Here is a 16,416-nt window from a genome sequence, read left to right as displayed (position 1 = left end):
GGCTTGACACAACCATCAGTTTGGTTTTTTTTAATCTCCTTAATATCTGGTGTATCCTCCCTCCTGCATGACGCTGCAGCAGGGTAAGGGACCCCACGAAGCTGCTCGGCTGGGGACTCGCCCAGCGCCGTGGTGAGGGGCTGTGGGGGGGCCAAAGACCAAAATGTCACCAGGGGTCGGGGACAAATGCATCACCGCAACAGTGCCACGGCTTTGCCACACGCTCCCCCTGACCGCGGCAGGGCTCTCCGGGAGCAGCCCCCTGTGAGACACGGGGGGGCTGTGACTGCCTGGGGTGCTGGCGGTGCCTGGGCCCGGGAGCAGGGGCAGTGTCTGTCTGAGATGCTTCAGCGGCCATCTGGGAGTGTAAAATGTACTTGGCCTTGAAAGGATGATGCTCAATCATTTTGCATATTAGTAGACCCAGTTTTAATTGAAAGTACGGGAACCAGCCACCCTTTTAGATAGCAATCAACAGCCAAGTTGCACCTGGGACTGATGAACTGAGCCAGAGGTAATTTCTTCTAACAAAGACTTTGGCCCAGCAACCTCATTCCTCTCACCTGTATTGCAGTCACCGTTTTACACCTCCATCTCTGCAGCCTTCAGCCAGAAACGTCGCCTCTGGGAAAAGACACGTTCACCTGCTCAGCCCCAACGCAGTGTCTCAGCCCGGGCCCCTGCACCCATGTTGCAGATAAGCTGGTCACCCAGCACCCAGGCTGTGAGGTCCCAGTGGCCCCGGAGGAAGCGAGGTGGGATGTCCCACAGTGGCATGGGCCGGAGAGGCAGTGATGCTCCAGGACCTGTTGCCCTGCCCTGGTTTCACAGCCTCTCGGGCCCTCCCCTGCCATCTGCCCCCTCCCTGAAAGAGTTGGCAGCCAGGGCTGCAAAATGGGATTGCAAAGGCAGAGCCCCCCAAGGCCGCAGCCACCTCAGCTGCAAATAAACAACGGCTTTAGCAGGCACAGAGCCCGAGGATGCTGCTGGGTATTGGAAGGTTTAATGAGGAAACGTTGGACCGAGCACCCGATGGGTCAGCCCAGGCTCCTGGCCAGGGCACTGCTCATTTCCAGCACCCTGCTGCATGTTTCTGTGGCAAAGGGTCGGATCCGCTCCGCCCCAGCACAGAAATGATGGACAAAGCACTTGCTGCCCGCCCGGGTGTTCGTCTGCGCTGGTCGCTGTACCCCGTGCCAGCCAAGGGCGAGTGCCGGTGTCTCCCCTGCTCTGCATCACCAGGGGGAGGCTCAGCAAGCTGTGTCTGGTGGGATGCCCAGCACATCCCGGCTGGGATGCAAGGGATGGTCCTGGAGATGGTGCTGGGAGCTCTGTGGGAAGCAAGCACAGTACTGGGGATGGGCAAGAGACTGCATAAAAATAGTAAATAAAAAAAAAAAACCAACAAACCCAAAACCCAGAAAGTGAAGCAAACCAGAATTAGTTAAGGAAAGAAAAAAAAAAGAACACAACGAAACCCCACAACACAACCACCCAAAAAACCCCACAAACAAAACCCACCATCACCCAACAAAAACCCCCACAAAACCAGTAAAACAAACCAATAACCAGGACAAAACCGCCAAGACGAAGGAAAAGCAGCTCTCCCAGGATGCCGTGGGATGGCAGAGCAGGGAGAGGAGCGCTTTGGCTGGAGCAGGACCCAGCTGCAGGCACACAGCCCCTCGCCGAGGCGCGTTACAGGAGTTACCCAGCCCACCGCAGCGGCATCGCTGCCATCGATGGCTCCCGGGTGGGTGCCGAGCACCCAGCTCCAGGCTCGCCCTCGCTGCCGCACCTTCGCCCAGCTGCGTGGTGCACAGCCCCAGGCTGTGGTCAGGGTGCCCTGAAGGCTCCTGGTGTTTGGCCACAGCTCCCGTTTCCCCTGAATCCCACGGCCAGAAGCCGTGGTGTAGCTCTGCTGATGCTTTCACACTCCCCTGGTTGCATGAAAGCCGACTGGGTGGCATTTGCAGTCCCCTCCCCAGCCAGCGCTGCTCCCTGTTCCTTTCCTGCCCAGTCCCTCAGGGACTTTCCTCCTGCCGAGGTGATGCCGTACCCCAGGAGGGGCTGATTTCTCCTCCGCAGCAGTTCCCCTCATGGCTCTCCGCTGGTTTCTGGGGGATTGCCCGCCCCAGGCTCGCTGTCCCTCTCACCTGAAACACGGGATTACAGCTCCTGCTTCCACCTCTCCCTCCTGTGGCACTGTCACTAATTTCTCATGTCCCTGTGTCACATTATCAGCTGAGAAAATTGTGTCTGACATCCTTCTGGAACAACCTGCTGGCTCTGTTAAACGAGGTGGCTGTGAAGAAAGATTGAAGGGATTGAATTTGTTTAAATCTAGGGGAGAAAAAAGCAAGGGAAGAAGTGACAGCCGCCAGCGACATGAAAGCTGCCTGTAAGGGCTCTGCTCTGAGCCCACTGCCGACAGGACAAGGAGTAACGGGCTGAAATTACAGCACAGAAAATACTGCTTGGACAGCAGAAGAGAGGGCAGAGGGTGAAACACTGAAGTAAAATGCCTGGGAGGATTGTGAAATCCCCATTGTTAGAGGTTTTTTAGAACACGTTGGACAAGAACGTCGGGAATGACAGGCAGAGTTCATCCTGCCGGCAGGCAGAGGATGGGCTAAAAATATCTGAGTCCCTTCAAGCTTTACTTTCAGTGATTTAGCAGAAGGCTGATTAAGCTGCTCAGCACCACCATCAGCATCAAGACAAAAGCCATTTTCATTCAGTCCAACATGTTCCTATATGAAGACATGTTTTTTAAAAAAAATAAAATCCATATTCCCTTCCTAAACTACTCCTTAGCTTCCCAAGTGCATGGCTTTTAATTTGAGAAGATGGTTGAGTTCCCACAGCAATGATGTTCAACCCTTTAGCATTTACGATGCTCCTAAATCATTGCTGTTTGAAGCCAAACGTACCACGGCTTCCCCAAGTTCAGTAGGTGTTGTGGGCTGGGTTTCAGTGTTTCAACATCCTGAATAACTACAGCTCTCCATCCAAACCTCCTGCGGTCTGGTCTGAAGGCCCGGTCGGAGACAAGGCTGGGTTGCGGGCTGACCGTGTCACGGAAGCCGCACGCTGTGGCTGCTCGCTGCCGGCACGCCACACCTCTGCGTCGCTCCTGGAATCATACACGGCACATCAGAAAGTGAGATGTCTGCTGGAGCTGAAACCACTAATTCAGTAGGTCTCAACTAATGGCTTTTCACCTATGTGAAAATTTAAGGGAGATTTTCAAAGGCACCTAAAGGATTTGGGCACCCAAATCCAGCACCAGCAGGGCTCATGCTGCTAAGCAACAAAGACATCTGAATATATCCTTCCGGGAGCACACCAGCCTCATTAGAGTCAATGATGTAACTTCTGTTATAAAACTGGTGCTGGCTTCACCGCTAGCCTTTTGCAAGAGGATTTTGGTTCCCCAGCTTATCCTTAGTAACAAGTGCCCTGGTTCTACAAAGGGAACAAGCGTTGTCACCCTCACTGCTCGCAGTCAGGCTCACCACAAGCAGGAGGATGCCTGGTGTGAAAACAAGCTAGCAGACACCCCACCCAGTAACAAACTGCTACCCAAACAGGAATTTGAAAACTCTTTTTTAAAGAAACTGCTGCCTTCCCTAGAGGTTGGACCTGTCAGACTGAACTGCTCCAGTAGTTCAGATGGTACATGGTACAGATACTCCCAAGGCACTTCACTTCAAACTTCCTTGTGCTGAATTTTCAAGACAGGCTGCAAAGCCCACCCAAAACCCGACTCTGAGCAGCCTGGGGGTGTTCAGCCGAAGGCACAGCATTCCCCCTACACTACTGCTTGTGCCACAGTTGGGCAGCATCAGTTCTTCCAGCACCACGGTACCACCCAATTAAAAGCATCCAAACGCTTCCAAATAGCCACTAGCAAACATTTCAGGTGTCTTACGTACATTCTCTTTCCAGACCACGACAGCACTTAGTGAATTAATTCAAACGATGAATGGAACACTTTCAAGCAGCAGAACAACCACGAGCAGCCTCTGGCTGCTGAAGAACAACGGTCCGTGCCACAGGCGAAGAACCTGCTCAGCGTTACAGGGAAGGCAGAAAGGCTGAAAGTGCCCACACCGCACAGCCGGCACACATCCACCTTCCCATCCTGGTCGTTCTTTTGTTAACTATTTTCAGCTTTAATTTTACGACACCTATTGATGGTGAAAGCAATTAGGGAGCAGAGACTAACGTCCTGCATTCTTTTAAAAATAGCAAAGTACAGAGAAAAGACTTAGTCAAGCACATGTTGTGAACATGACAGTCAGCCTCCAGAGAAATCACATGGCTAAATACACTAGACCTAAATAAAGAATTGTGCAGGTGACTCAAAGAGGTTTCCAAACAAGCAGCAGGGTCCTGAGGGTGAGGGGCATTTAAGGAAGAGGTTTAATAAAGAACTCTGTGAAAAACTTCAGTATCTTCTCTAACTTGCTCATTTCGGCCCCCGACACACACGCATTTCACCAAGCAGCAGCTCTCAAAATGCTATGACACCTGTGTGATTTACACAATTCACAGTTACCAGCTGGGAAAATCACGTAAGGAACCATACCGCCATTTAGGATCCACCACAGCGATAACCCTGAGCCTCCGAGGTGCGTCACTCCATCCCCTGCGCTGCCCGCACCGTGGAACCGCTCGTCTATGGAACGACCGAACACTGCGTGCCTGACGCAGGCTTGGTGCTTCCAGTCAGGCAAAACTCTATTCAGTAGAGCAAAACTGTGTAAAAACACATTAAATGGAACCATTTTGTCTGTCTGCTAACGCTGATCTGGAATTTAGGTAACTTTTTAAAATTTTGGAAAACCATGATAACCAACTGTTTCAGAGAGTCTTTGAAGTATCCCATTTTTACACCATAATTCACTAGATACAGCAAAGGCTGCAAAACCCATACTCAGACACTCAAGTTTCCTTTGAAAGGACTTCATCACTTGCCTAGAACTGGAAGGCAGTAATACAATTTCTTACCATGATCACAAGTAATTAAGAGGGATGCAGGGATGACAGAATTGCAAAAGAAGTCTGCTTTTATGACTGCTTTTGTTAACAGAAAAAACATGGAATACTTTCTTTGTGCATTCCTTGTTGCTGTCAAATTAAAAAAAAATACAATAAAGAAGTGCATTCTAGAATAAATCCTCAAATTAATCTCTTCAGATAACCAAATTATTTTTCAGATGCATAAAATACTGTGTTAGAAAAATACAACCTAAAAAGTGATGAAAGTATCCAGCAAAGTACCTGCTGGATCCTAGACGTGCTCTGGAAAGGTCCATCTGCAAAAACAAAATCACATCTCTGCCACTGCAGCAAACATTACGGGAAAAAGCACTATTGTTACTCCTGGGAGGAATCAGCCTGGAGAGCTGCAATTAGACACAGGGAAGAAAAAAAAAGGCTAATTGACATATTTGTTTTCCAGACAGAAATGCATTTTTAGTTCAGCTTGTCTATATTTAATGCCCCTATAGGGATAGGAGCAAAATGATGTATTTTAGTGTTACATAATTGAAAAAAAACCCAAACCCCAGTATATAACGGTATAAGAAAATTGATCAAGAACAGCGAAAGGGAAAGTAGCAAGTTCCCAATATTGACCAAAATTTACACATAAATGTACTTTTTTCCATACCACAAATGGAATTATTTGGATTGTAATCTTTCCTACTATTTTTAATTAATGAGTTGACTGAGCAAGCACGAGGGTCATTAGGTTGAACTCTGGATCTCTGATGTCAAGAGTGGCAACAGTGTCAGTCCCTTACTTCCCTGCCTAAGTGTGGGAGGGGGGAAAAAACCCAACCACCAAGAATACCACAGTTTCCAAATTGCACAAAATGTTTATTGTTAGTCTAGTACATTCAATATCATATTGACTAGAATACAGTAATTCAAAATATTTTTGGCGAATTGAAATTTTTTAAAAACCGTTTCAAACACTCCAAAAAGCAATGCCATGAAAAATTAACTTAAAACAAATATATTCAAGCAATAGTTTCACGTTTGACTACAGAAAACCTTTACATGTATTTTAGTGGTTTTAACAGTACTGCAATTTAAACAAAATATATGAACTCACAAAAAGTGGAAAATATTAAAATAGACAATGTTAAAAAACTGAGGCATCCAGATGTGCGAGACTGCTGTACTAAGAATTACCTGCCCAGCTGTTCCATTTGTCCTCTTTCGGGGCAGTTAACTAGTCTGCTGTAGTGGCGCCGTTTCTCCAGTCATCTCCTAACACCACACAGCAATTCTTCAATGCCTTGAATTTGAAGTTTGTCCCTCTTGTAAATTCCGTATACAAATGTATATATTCTAAAAGATGCAACCCACTGGCAAATCTAGGTGCAATATTAAACGGTACCTTGAAAAACATCCCTATCTTGCTACTTATTGTTTGCAGACAGGCAATATTCCAGAACAAAATCTGAAAAAGGCAACACGTTTCAGTTTTGTTTTTAAATACTGACATGAAAAACTGAGTAAATTAGAAAAAGGATAAAGTCAATCTTAATATAAGACATTCATTATATAGTGGGACAGGATACAATTATTGGACAAACAGTATTACAATGACTCTTCTACATCCGGTCATTTAACGCACGTATTCTACAATCGGGACTTGCTACCACATTTGGTTTTCCTGTACAGAAAGACAGCAATACAGTTTAAGACCAGTTTTACTCCATGTTAAGTCCCAGAGTGACACCAGATCAAGTTCTTCAAGCTCTCCTCCCTGAAAGGCTGTGCTTGTGAAGAACCAATAACCATGAAGTCAAAGTGGTCAGCAATTGCTCTGTACCTGCTGCTCTGACCAGGATTTCCCAACAGAACAACCCCAACAAAAGTTGGTGGGAACTGTTTCTGTTGGCCAATTTAAATCCCTTTGAAAATCCAAGCCTTAATATTACAGCACCGAAATGTGTATAGCTATCCTGGAGAAATGACTGACTCTCTGGTTTGGAGAGGGGGATATTGGCTGTCCACCTTCCTTAATACTGCCAACCCTTGGTAAGTCAGCTTTCATCCAAACTGCTGCCTGCCTGGGCAGCACGGACCAGAACTGGGAGTCTCGAGGAGAAACCCCTGTTAACCATTTCTGTTAAAGCACTTCATTTTCATCACGGATAAAGCCAAATTAAGGTGCTGTCTAAGTGGTGCTATAGATGAGCAGAATACTACCATGTTAAAAGTCAGGAGAATCACATTTAGATTTTCGTTCGTAAAAGTGGATATTACAATTACACTTGTAATACAACCGTTGGAAGAGGTACAACGTTTGCTTGTCAGTACAGTGTGTGGAATGTAACCATTTCTTGCAAGATTTTGCAACATGAGTAACTGCATAGATGACAGTTGTGTGTTTTCAGTTCAATAAATGTACTTTTGAAGTTTACAAAAAACACAAAAAGTTTCTATAAAAGTCACATTATATCAAGATAATGGGTGGTAAAAGTAGATTATTTGTCTGTGATTCATGTTTAATAAATGACTAGTGGAAAGGTGATAGAAACCAATTCCAAATCAAGAGAGTTACATTTTCGCTATTGCACTGACTTCACCATTTGAATCACTAATTTAGAAAAATTCACGTAGTTAAAAATTTTAAAATTAAACTAGAATACAAAATCTATTTGTAAACATCAGGTAGCCAGTTCTACTAACGTGGAATGGACTCGTAGTACTGCAGTACAGTATCTTGGTTATTTACAGCACTTGCCATATGATGGGCAATTGCAGGACACACACAACATCAGTTCACAGTAATTGTGTTCAGAGAACTACCAAAGTCAGTGCAGTTTTTCTGTGCAATTTTCCAATTTCCCCGAATTCCTTAAGTCAAATAATACTGTTACAGATGCCAAGTGCAGATTATGTTTTTTATATATAGATACCTATCTATCATAAGTGACGAATTATGTCTGCAGGACTTCTGTAAAGGTACTTCCAGATGGCATAGTAATGAACAGCAGCTGCTGTGGCCACAAATATGTGCCAGATGGCATGGGCAAATGGAATTACTCCATCACTCTTGAAGAACACCACACCCAGACAATATATCAAGCCTCCCCAGGCAACCTCCTGAAGTCCATCCGTGTTGCTCTGTCAATTAACAAGGAAAGATTGGGGGTAGGATGTTCAGGAGGGAAAGGGTATTTTATGTACAAAATACAAAGTGCTTCCCCCCCGCCCAAGAAACGAAAGCTGGCTATCAACTCAGAACATCTTGGATATGACAGATGGATCAGTGAGAAAACCAGTATATTTATATTAGACTCTGAAATATGTAATAATATATTTATATAATATGTCTCAACAGCACTATAGAAGTAATAGAGGGATAACTCAAGAATTAAGACAAGTTTGCTTTTTGCTTCATGCTCATTAGCAGAGCAGACAAACGTGGAGAAAAAGAAAACCACATTACTGTGCGTAAGCGCAAGTTTAATGCAACTCCATCTAGTCAGATGAAGTGTCCAGCAAGGTTTTGGTATAGCACAGCATTCATATGGAACAGCTAAGGCATTACCTTGTTGAGGTGTCAGATTTATATTATCAGCAGAGAGCGTTATTCAAAGTTATTTAAAATGTGTAACTATAAATAAGTCAAAGTTTTGAGAAAAAGGACAATGTGTTATCAGAAGTCCATTCCACTTTTATAAAGAAAAAGCTTCTTTCCCAATTCATAAGTGATAAGTTGGCATTAAGTAAGTTCATAAATAGTAATATTTAGAAACATTTCTTGACAGGCTAAGGTACTTCACATCTTTATCATTTTTACTCAAATGGAAGTAATGTAATTGTTATGTCTAATATCCTTTCACCTTCAGAAGTGAAGTTTGGAACCTAAGCTCTTTTTATCTAGACCCTGCAGCCCAGATTCAACAAAACAAGGTAGTATCTCATTGAAATGTAAACTATAAACCCCAAATATGGCTGACTATATTTGGTTCTTCTGCAGAGAACATTTACAATTATAGTGGACCAAAATTAACATCTTTTCAGAAGAAAGAGCTGAACTGGAACTTAAGCTAGTTACCAAAGGGAAGTTTGTGTGTTTGTAATGTTAATAGTCACATTCCTTACCATGGATGTCACTACAAGAGCAGGAGAAAATCCCATTGCTAAATAGAAAAAGAGTTCAACAATCTTGTACCTAAAAAGGAACAGTTTCAGTCATTTAAGAAGGTGTACAGAGGATGAACATTTCCTTCAACAGTAAAGAAAATATTTTAAGTTTTATGTTAGCATGCGTCCATTAAACTATTCAAAAAATTCTATGCAGATAGATAACCAATGTTTTACGACAAAAATAAAGCTAGTATTTATCTCTGCATTGTATGTACAGTTGCAGGCAACACCTTCTTCTCTAAATACTGCCTAGATGCATTCATTTGCATTAAGTACTAGTCAGAATAAAACATTGAGACAACTTATATTTTCTTATTTGACAAGAACCTCAGTAGCTCATCTCCAGAACAAAAAAGTTGGGTCTTGCTCCCTGAGGATAAGCAATGAAAGCAAGCTTGAGAATTCAGATCTGAAACTCAAGGACTCACATCTCTAAACAAAATCAAGAAGGTAGCAGGAGTCAATATGCATCAGTATACACAAACAATATAATGTTGCAGTATAATCTATGCTACGTAAATTAGGGGTGTAAAAAAGCCACCATTTCAATTAGGTTCTTACTCTACACACTCTCAACCCCTGCTTTCTTGTAGCAAAAGTTAAAGTTTTAAAAGTGGGTACTTCCCTCCCACCCCTTTAAGAGAAGACAATAACACAGCTTAAAGACATGTTATGACAGGGGGTGAATACAATTATCTTCCAACGAGATGTAAGTTTGCATCACTCTCATCACATATTTCCACTGTTTCAAAGCTCTTATTTCAAAGTGTAGATGGCTGGATAGGAACACTCAGAAAGCAAGAAAGCCCCCACCTTTTAATTTCAGTTTAAAGTTAAATGCAAATAATAATTCTTACTTTTCATGGTAGAGAAATACATAAATGGTTCCTCCAGCAGCCATCAGCCAAATAAACCAACGCATGTGAGATGCTAGAGGTCCAAGCTCACGTAGATTTAACCTAGAGGTACAAAGATTTCAAGAGACAAAAGTGATGAAGAAATGGACCATATTGACACAAGAGTAGTAGGGCTTGATAAAAATAAATAAATATCTGAGCTATAACTTAGGCATGATGGGGGAGAAAACAGTTGGACATTCTATACACAGAGAGGCAGAAGGTGTGTTTGCATCGATGTGAGGGAAGCATAAACTGGGCTATGTGGAATATAAATAAATTACTTTCTGCTGTTCTCTAACATTCCTTTATGTTCAGCAAATCCCAGGAGACTACATTACGTTGCATTTCGCAATGCAGAATGTGGTCAACTGCATCTAAGAAGACACCTATACATTTTGGAAAACCTCAATGATAAACCGTTTACACTGGAAAAAGCTGTAATTCTGAAGCTATGCTTCAGCTTTCTTACCATGGTGCATATGATGCTGCAATAAAGACATAAATCATCATTCTGTCACACATGTGAAAGCAATGCTCCATTGTCCTAGTAAGAGAGAAAACAGGTCATCAAGAAAGATTTTGGACAGATTTTTGTATCATCTCAATTTCCTGACACGCTTTGAAATTACTTTGAGGAAAATACCATTGATTGCATAACCTCTTAAAACCATTTGGAAGGCTGTCCAGCTGACTTCGACTTCACAAGGTCATAAGCGAGACACGTAGGAGATGAGCACTCCTCCATTCCTCATTCCTCTTCCCTTCTCCACCCCATCATGCACCTTGCTCTCTGGCAAGGAGACAGAAAGCTGTCACATCAACTCTGCCTAATCCAGAAACTGTTACTATTCAGTGACTACTGGTTAAATCCAATTTATAGCCTGGAATTATACAGTAGTCATAATGGGACCAAAAAAATAAAACAACCAAACAAAAAAATTACATGTTAGTTTTGCTATTGCCGCCTTGCTCCCAAGCAGGCTTTCTGTTAGTTAGCTATGTATTGTACTATAATGCTCTTGGCAAACTCTGTATTCCTCTGTATGCCACGGTCCCAGACAGTGTTCTCATTTCTGCAATGGGATTATATCCAGTATGCACTTAGATTATGCTTTTCCCATTCAATTTCTGGATTAAGAGCCACCAGGGCCTAGACAAACACATATTTCCTTTGCAAAAAAGCAGCGGACATTAAAGTTCATTTGTATATGAGCTTGGCTCACTATTTCTTCCAACAGAATCAAGAGTGATTCATGATTCAGTAAAAGGCACCACTCTCCAGCCTTCTGTCAAATCATGGTTTTGACTGAGAAACACAATGGAAAAATATCACAGAACATGAAAATAAAACATCTTATACATCTTATAGCAATACCTTAAGTGACTCTTTTTCCAAGAAATGATGTGAAATACTGTGGAGACAATGAAGAGTGCACAGAGCCCCATGCCATACATCCATGCTGTTATCTTTTCCCACCGATCATCAGAAAGCCGGTGGAGAAGGGCACTACCCACAATCGCAGGAACAATGAGGAACTAAGAAAACAAAAGGCCTTGTTAAGTCTTTACTGGCAGCCAGCGTAGTACCACCCACAGCACAGCAACAGCAGGGGAGATAAAAACTGCAGTATGCCATATAAGACCATATGTACGACACTCGATGGCACACTCCTAACCGGAGCAAGTTTTTCATTTAGCTGTATGTTGACATACAAGCGTCAAGACTTTGACAATGTCTCAGACACCCGGGTTATATCCATTTGTGATAAATTTCTCCTCACATGATGCTAGGTTACTAGCTCCACTAGCCATGACACAAAATCAAACAAAAGAATTTGCTAAGTCCTAGTAGTGTTTCTATTTTCACGTTCTGCTTCATGTTTTTAAAAAGTTTTGATCTTACTCTAGGCTTGGATCTAAACCACCTCTTGTGCATAGAGGCAGAGCACAGGACAGACCAAAACAAACTTAAATCCCAAATGAAAAAAAATAAAGCATTTAGAAGTACGCAGTTAAGTAGAAGACAAGAGAATTAAGCAAAGGCTTTGCAGAACTTGGGTTTTAGATATCATAAATAAATTAGCTGCAAACTTCTTTCATGAATAGATTCTTAATGCACAAAGATGATGTTCTTTTAATGCAGCGTACCCAAGTCTGTCTTCCTTACCACCTCCCTCTCAAGCACCTTTAATTCAGATCTTCCAAAACAACCCCTGTTAGAACATGATGATGGAATTAGCATGCTCACATGAAGTATCTAAAAAGAAGGCTGCAGGCTTCATACACATTTAAAACTACACTCCTTTCCAGAATAAATTACATCGTGCATCTTTGTCTCATTCAGAAAACAAGCTAGGGAAGAAAAAAAAGGTGAAAAAAAAGGCAAAAAACAAAAAAGCATTTCCAACAAGTATTTAAAGAAAAGAACCTGCTGGCTCAGACATTTCAACCCACCTCCTTCCACTATGAAGGCATATCTTTGTCAGCCTTCTAAGCTATGCAAGTTCCTTTCCAGGCCGTATGATGTTACGGCCTTAAGATGTTAATTCGTTCACTTGAATTGTAAATAAGCTTCATAGGTTAAATTCTTCGTAGTTTAACTCGTCTCACATGCTAAACAATAAAGCTAGGAACAAGTAATGTTTAAACAAATCCGGCAAGTCTGCTTTGCATTACAGGTTTGATAGCTTGAAGTGCAAAGTTCTGGTGTAGCGTGCACTGTCTTTGTCCTTTATCTGCTTACAGACTAGAAGGAATTGAGGCTCTGATCACAGTGCAGAAGATGCAGAGTATACCAAAGGAATCTGAAAAGTAGTTGGTTAATCCAGAGAGTTAAAAAAAAAAAAGTGGCTTTTACTTCTGGTTTTTGAAGGACATCAACTGTACCTTCATAACTATTACATTTTCTTTCTTTTTGCAAAATTTAGTACGTTTACACCAGAAGCTGTAGAGACATGGAAATGAAAAGTATGACAATCCTATATCCACAGTATTTGGACCAAAGGTGAAAACACTTTCTGAGTTTTGTAATGAGACTATGCAGGTTCACCTCACGCACTTTAAGGCCAAAAATAGTCTGCCAGTCTAGCTTCTCATTTATCACAAACCATAAATTTCCATATACATACTCTGGACAGCCCCCAAACTCAAGAAAGGTTAAAGTGTTTCACTCCTCAGGAGATTCGTACCTCCTGCTTTCCACATACGGCATTCAGCTTAACGTACGGCTGAAGCCCCTGAGACAGCAAGGAACTGATGAGATGTGGCAGTCGTTCCATTTAGTTTTTGCAGGAGACAGGAAGATACTGAGCTCCAGAAAGAGCGGAGTTTAGCCATGTTTCTTGAAGCTGCGCAGCCATGCTGTATCCACCTTCATCAGTCTCCTTCCCACTTTCTAGTGCAAATTTCAGTTTCGACTAAACTTGACAGAGAGCTCAAAGGTTTCAGAGAGATTATGTACCCACAAGTATCATAAGCACAAGTACTAGGTAAAATAGCAAATCCCTACTAATTCCCTGCTAAAAGCCTGGGCACGAGCTGCTCAGAGATTCTGCCTGGAGCTCTGATTGAGACCATTTTATAGGAAGGAAGACCTCTGTGGAAACTAGATTTAGTATTATACAGAACAACTTGCCTTTCTTACACAGATATCCCAGTTTTTTACTAGTCTACTGAAATAAATATTTCACAAGCTATGATGTGTAATGCTCAAACGGGCAAACATAGAGTTTGATGCCAATCACTTTTTCCAGTAATTACTGTATATAAAGTTATAGGGTTAAAACAAATAAGCAATTTTCTTACCATCTCTTTCTTTGCACCTTCAGAATGAGGAATACAGCTACAAATAAGTACATGGATGAAGACCTGAATTAATCTCTTTTCTGCCTTGTCCTGGCTCTGAAGAACAATTCTGCTTCTCACAGGGAACAGCACTATACTACCATGAGAAAGATTTATTGTTTTTTCTAAGTATTCTATTTGGAAACACTTTCCCTCTGTGTCTGATATGCATCATGGGAACAGTTAGACTAAACAAGAGATGTTTTATTACTCTTTTTCTGATCAAAAATAGCTAGCTTAAAGACAAAATCCAGAAATGACAGGCTGCTGTTCCAGCCAACTGGATAAAAATTCTTTAGATACTAATGCCGTAACAGATAACGTATGATACAATGGACTTCATTATATCTAACATCCATCTTACATAAGAAATATAACACTTCAGTCAAAAAAAACAAAGCAGATTTTCCCATGTTCATTTGAAAAAAAAAAATCTCTAGCACAAGAGCTGCATTTTAATCTTTCGAATGGAGAAGCAATCAATCAGTCCTTTAAAAGACAGGTATTTACCAAAAAAGTAGTCAAAGCATTAGAACTAACGGAATGAATGCGATTGTGCTGTGCCATTTTACAGCAATGACATAACATTTCTAAAGTTGCCACCATTTCCAGTAAAAAAACAAGCTAGAAGTCACAAAACACTTTGCTTATTTCATCATGAAATGCAACTCTTCCAAATGCTATTGTCAAACTCAGCAACTTAACGTACTGCGAACAAATCCAGAACTGTGATATCCCAATTTACTTATTTTAGCACCTTCATTAATGCTTCCTACATCAGAAATAGGGCTGGTAGAGAGACTTAGAAAACAAGAGAGTAGGCAACAGTTTCAAAGTTTTCTAGAGGAACACCAGAACAAAACAAGAGCATGAAGTTACAAATCCCTTTCCAATAAGGAGGAAGACAAAGGATTAAAATATATTTATTTACAGCTATAGGCAGGAATCTTTAAGAATAGACTTGGGCACAACCCCCATGTGATGTATTTTGGGAAACCAACTACCGCAACCCCTACTGTCACAAATAGCAGCCACTGCAAAAAGCCTTAAGGTACAAAGAAAGATGCTGAAACAGAAAGCTGTAAACCTGATCAGGCATACTTCAGGGAACACTCTCTGGTTACTAACACCACAGAATCCAGTATCTTCCATCTATCTGGGGTTGCTTAGGATACTGGTACATTGGTCAGTATTTTATCTGTATTCTTTCTGTATTTCTGTAGACAATCTCTCCCATAGAGAGGTTTAAAAATCTGTTAAAAATATTGCTTTTGTAAATAACATTCATGCCAAATGAAGTTATCTTCTTTGCACACAAGGCTATGCACTTCACGTAGTCAGCAACAATGACCTTTGATGCACAAGCCACTGCAACAATAATACCATGCTTTGGTACAATCTCATGTGCCTTTCATTGAGAGGGAAACACTAACAGCACAAAGATGCTCCCTACACTTCCTCGTTAGAAAGGAAGACAATGGAAAGATCAACAAAGCAGCCAAAAATCATGTGACACTTAGAGGAAACCATGAAGGAGTGTGTCCATCTCAAGCTGCCTGCTCCAGGAGTGTAGTCCTGCAGCCAAGTACAGTGTCTCCCTACTCATCAATTTTCTCTTCTGAAATACGGAGACAAGCATCATGGAGCGAGAAGCCTACTGGCAACTTGGGTTGTGCAATACACAGAGAGCAGAGAAACTGCTAACATTAGTCAGGTAGAATGGAGACATTTTCATCGTAAGAACCCTTCTGAAATTTTGATGACCTCTTCTTCCATGCTCAAAGGGCCTGCTAAACGCTCCAAGCCTCATTTTTGAAATATTTATACTTTTTTCTTTTTTTTTTTTCCATGCACTGCATAAACCAGGACTGGAATAGAAAGACTATAACTAATTTTAAGAATAGTTCCTCCTTTTAAGGCAGTTGGAATAAACTTCTAGAGCAGTACAAAGCAAGCCATGTCTAATTCTGGGGTTTTAATACAACAGAGCATATCTTTTGTCTGGTAAATCTTATGTACCCTAGAACATCTCACAATGAAAGAGCCATCCCTCCCCTTCGATTTAGCTTACCCTACAACTCAAATTCTTACATACACTGTTTCCTTCCTGTTCTTCTAAACACAGAGAGCATTCTTTTGTCTCTGTATTCAACTGCTTAGCTGTCCTTCCTGTCACCTAATGTCTACAGACAAGTCACTGCTTCATTGAAAGCTAAAAAAAAAAAACCCAAACCCATGACATTTTAAATAGCCTTATTAGTTAGAAACTTGAAGATGCCTTACTATGCTACACAAAGTTACAGAACCACAGAACGGTCGGGGTTGGCAGGGACCTCTGGAGATCATCCAGTCCAACCCCTCTGCCAAAGCAGAGTCACCTACAGCAGTTGCACAGGACCATGTCCAGGTGGATTTCGAGTATCTCCACAGAAGGAGACTCCACACCCTCTCTGGGCAGCCTGCTCCAGTGCTCTGTCACCCTCAAAGTACC

General features: G+C 42.1%; 1 protein-coding gene across 1 annotated transcript in view; it reads right to left on the bottom strand.

The window, feature by feature from the left end:
- Positions 1-7,292: 7,292 nt before the first annotated feature.
- Positions 7,293-16,416, bottom strand: part of MMD (monocyte to macrophage differentiation-associated) — a gene marked incomplete at its 5' end in the record, with an annotated part of 11,312 nt that continues 2,188 nt past the window's right edge. Inside the window, 5 exons of the mRNA XM_009700778.1 lie at positions 7,293-8,154; positions 9,139-9,208; positions 10,041-10,142; positions 10,552-10,626; positions 11,458-11,618. Of these exons, the coding sequence (XP_009699080.1) occupies positions 7,954-8,154; positions 9,139-9,208; positions 10,041-10,142; positions 10,552-10,626; positions 11,458-11,618 (609 nt within the window). The remainder of the gene's footprint in view (positions 8,155-9,138; positions 9,209-10,040; positions 10,143-10,551; positions 10,627-11,457; positions 11,619-16,416) is intronic.

This window comes from Cariama cristata, unplaced genomic scaffold, assembly GCF_000690535.1.
Source record: "Cariama cristata isolate BGI_N322 unplaced genomic scaffold, ASM69053v1 scaffold14675, whole genome shotgun sequence".
In the NCBI taxonomy this organism is placed as follows: Eukaryota; Metazoa; Chordata; class Aves; order Cariamiformes; family Cariamidae; genus Cariama; species Cariama cristata.
This window is presented reverse-complemented; position numbering and strand designations above follow the sequence as displayed.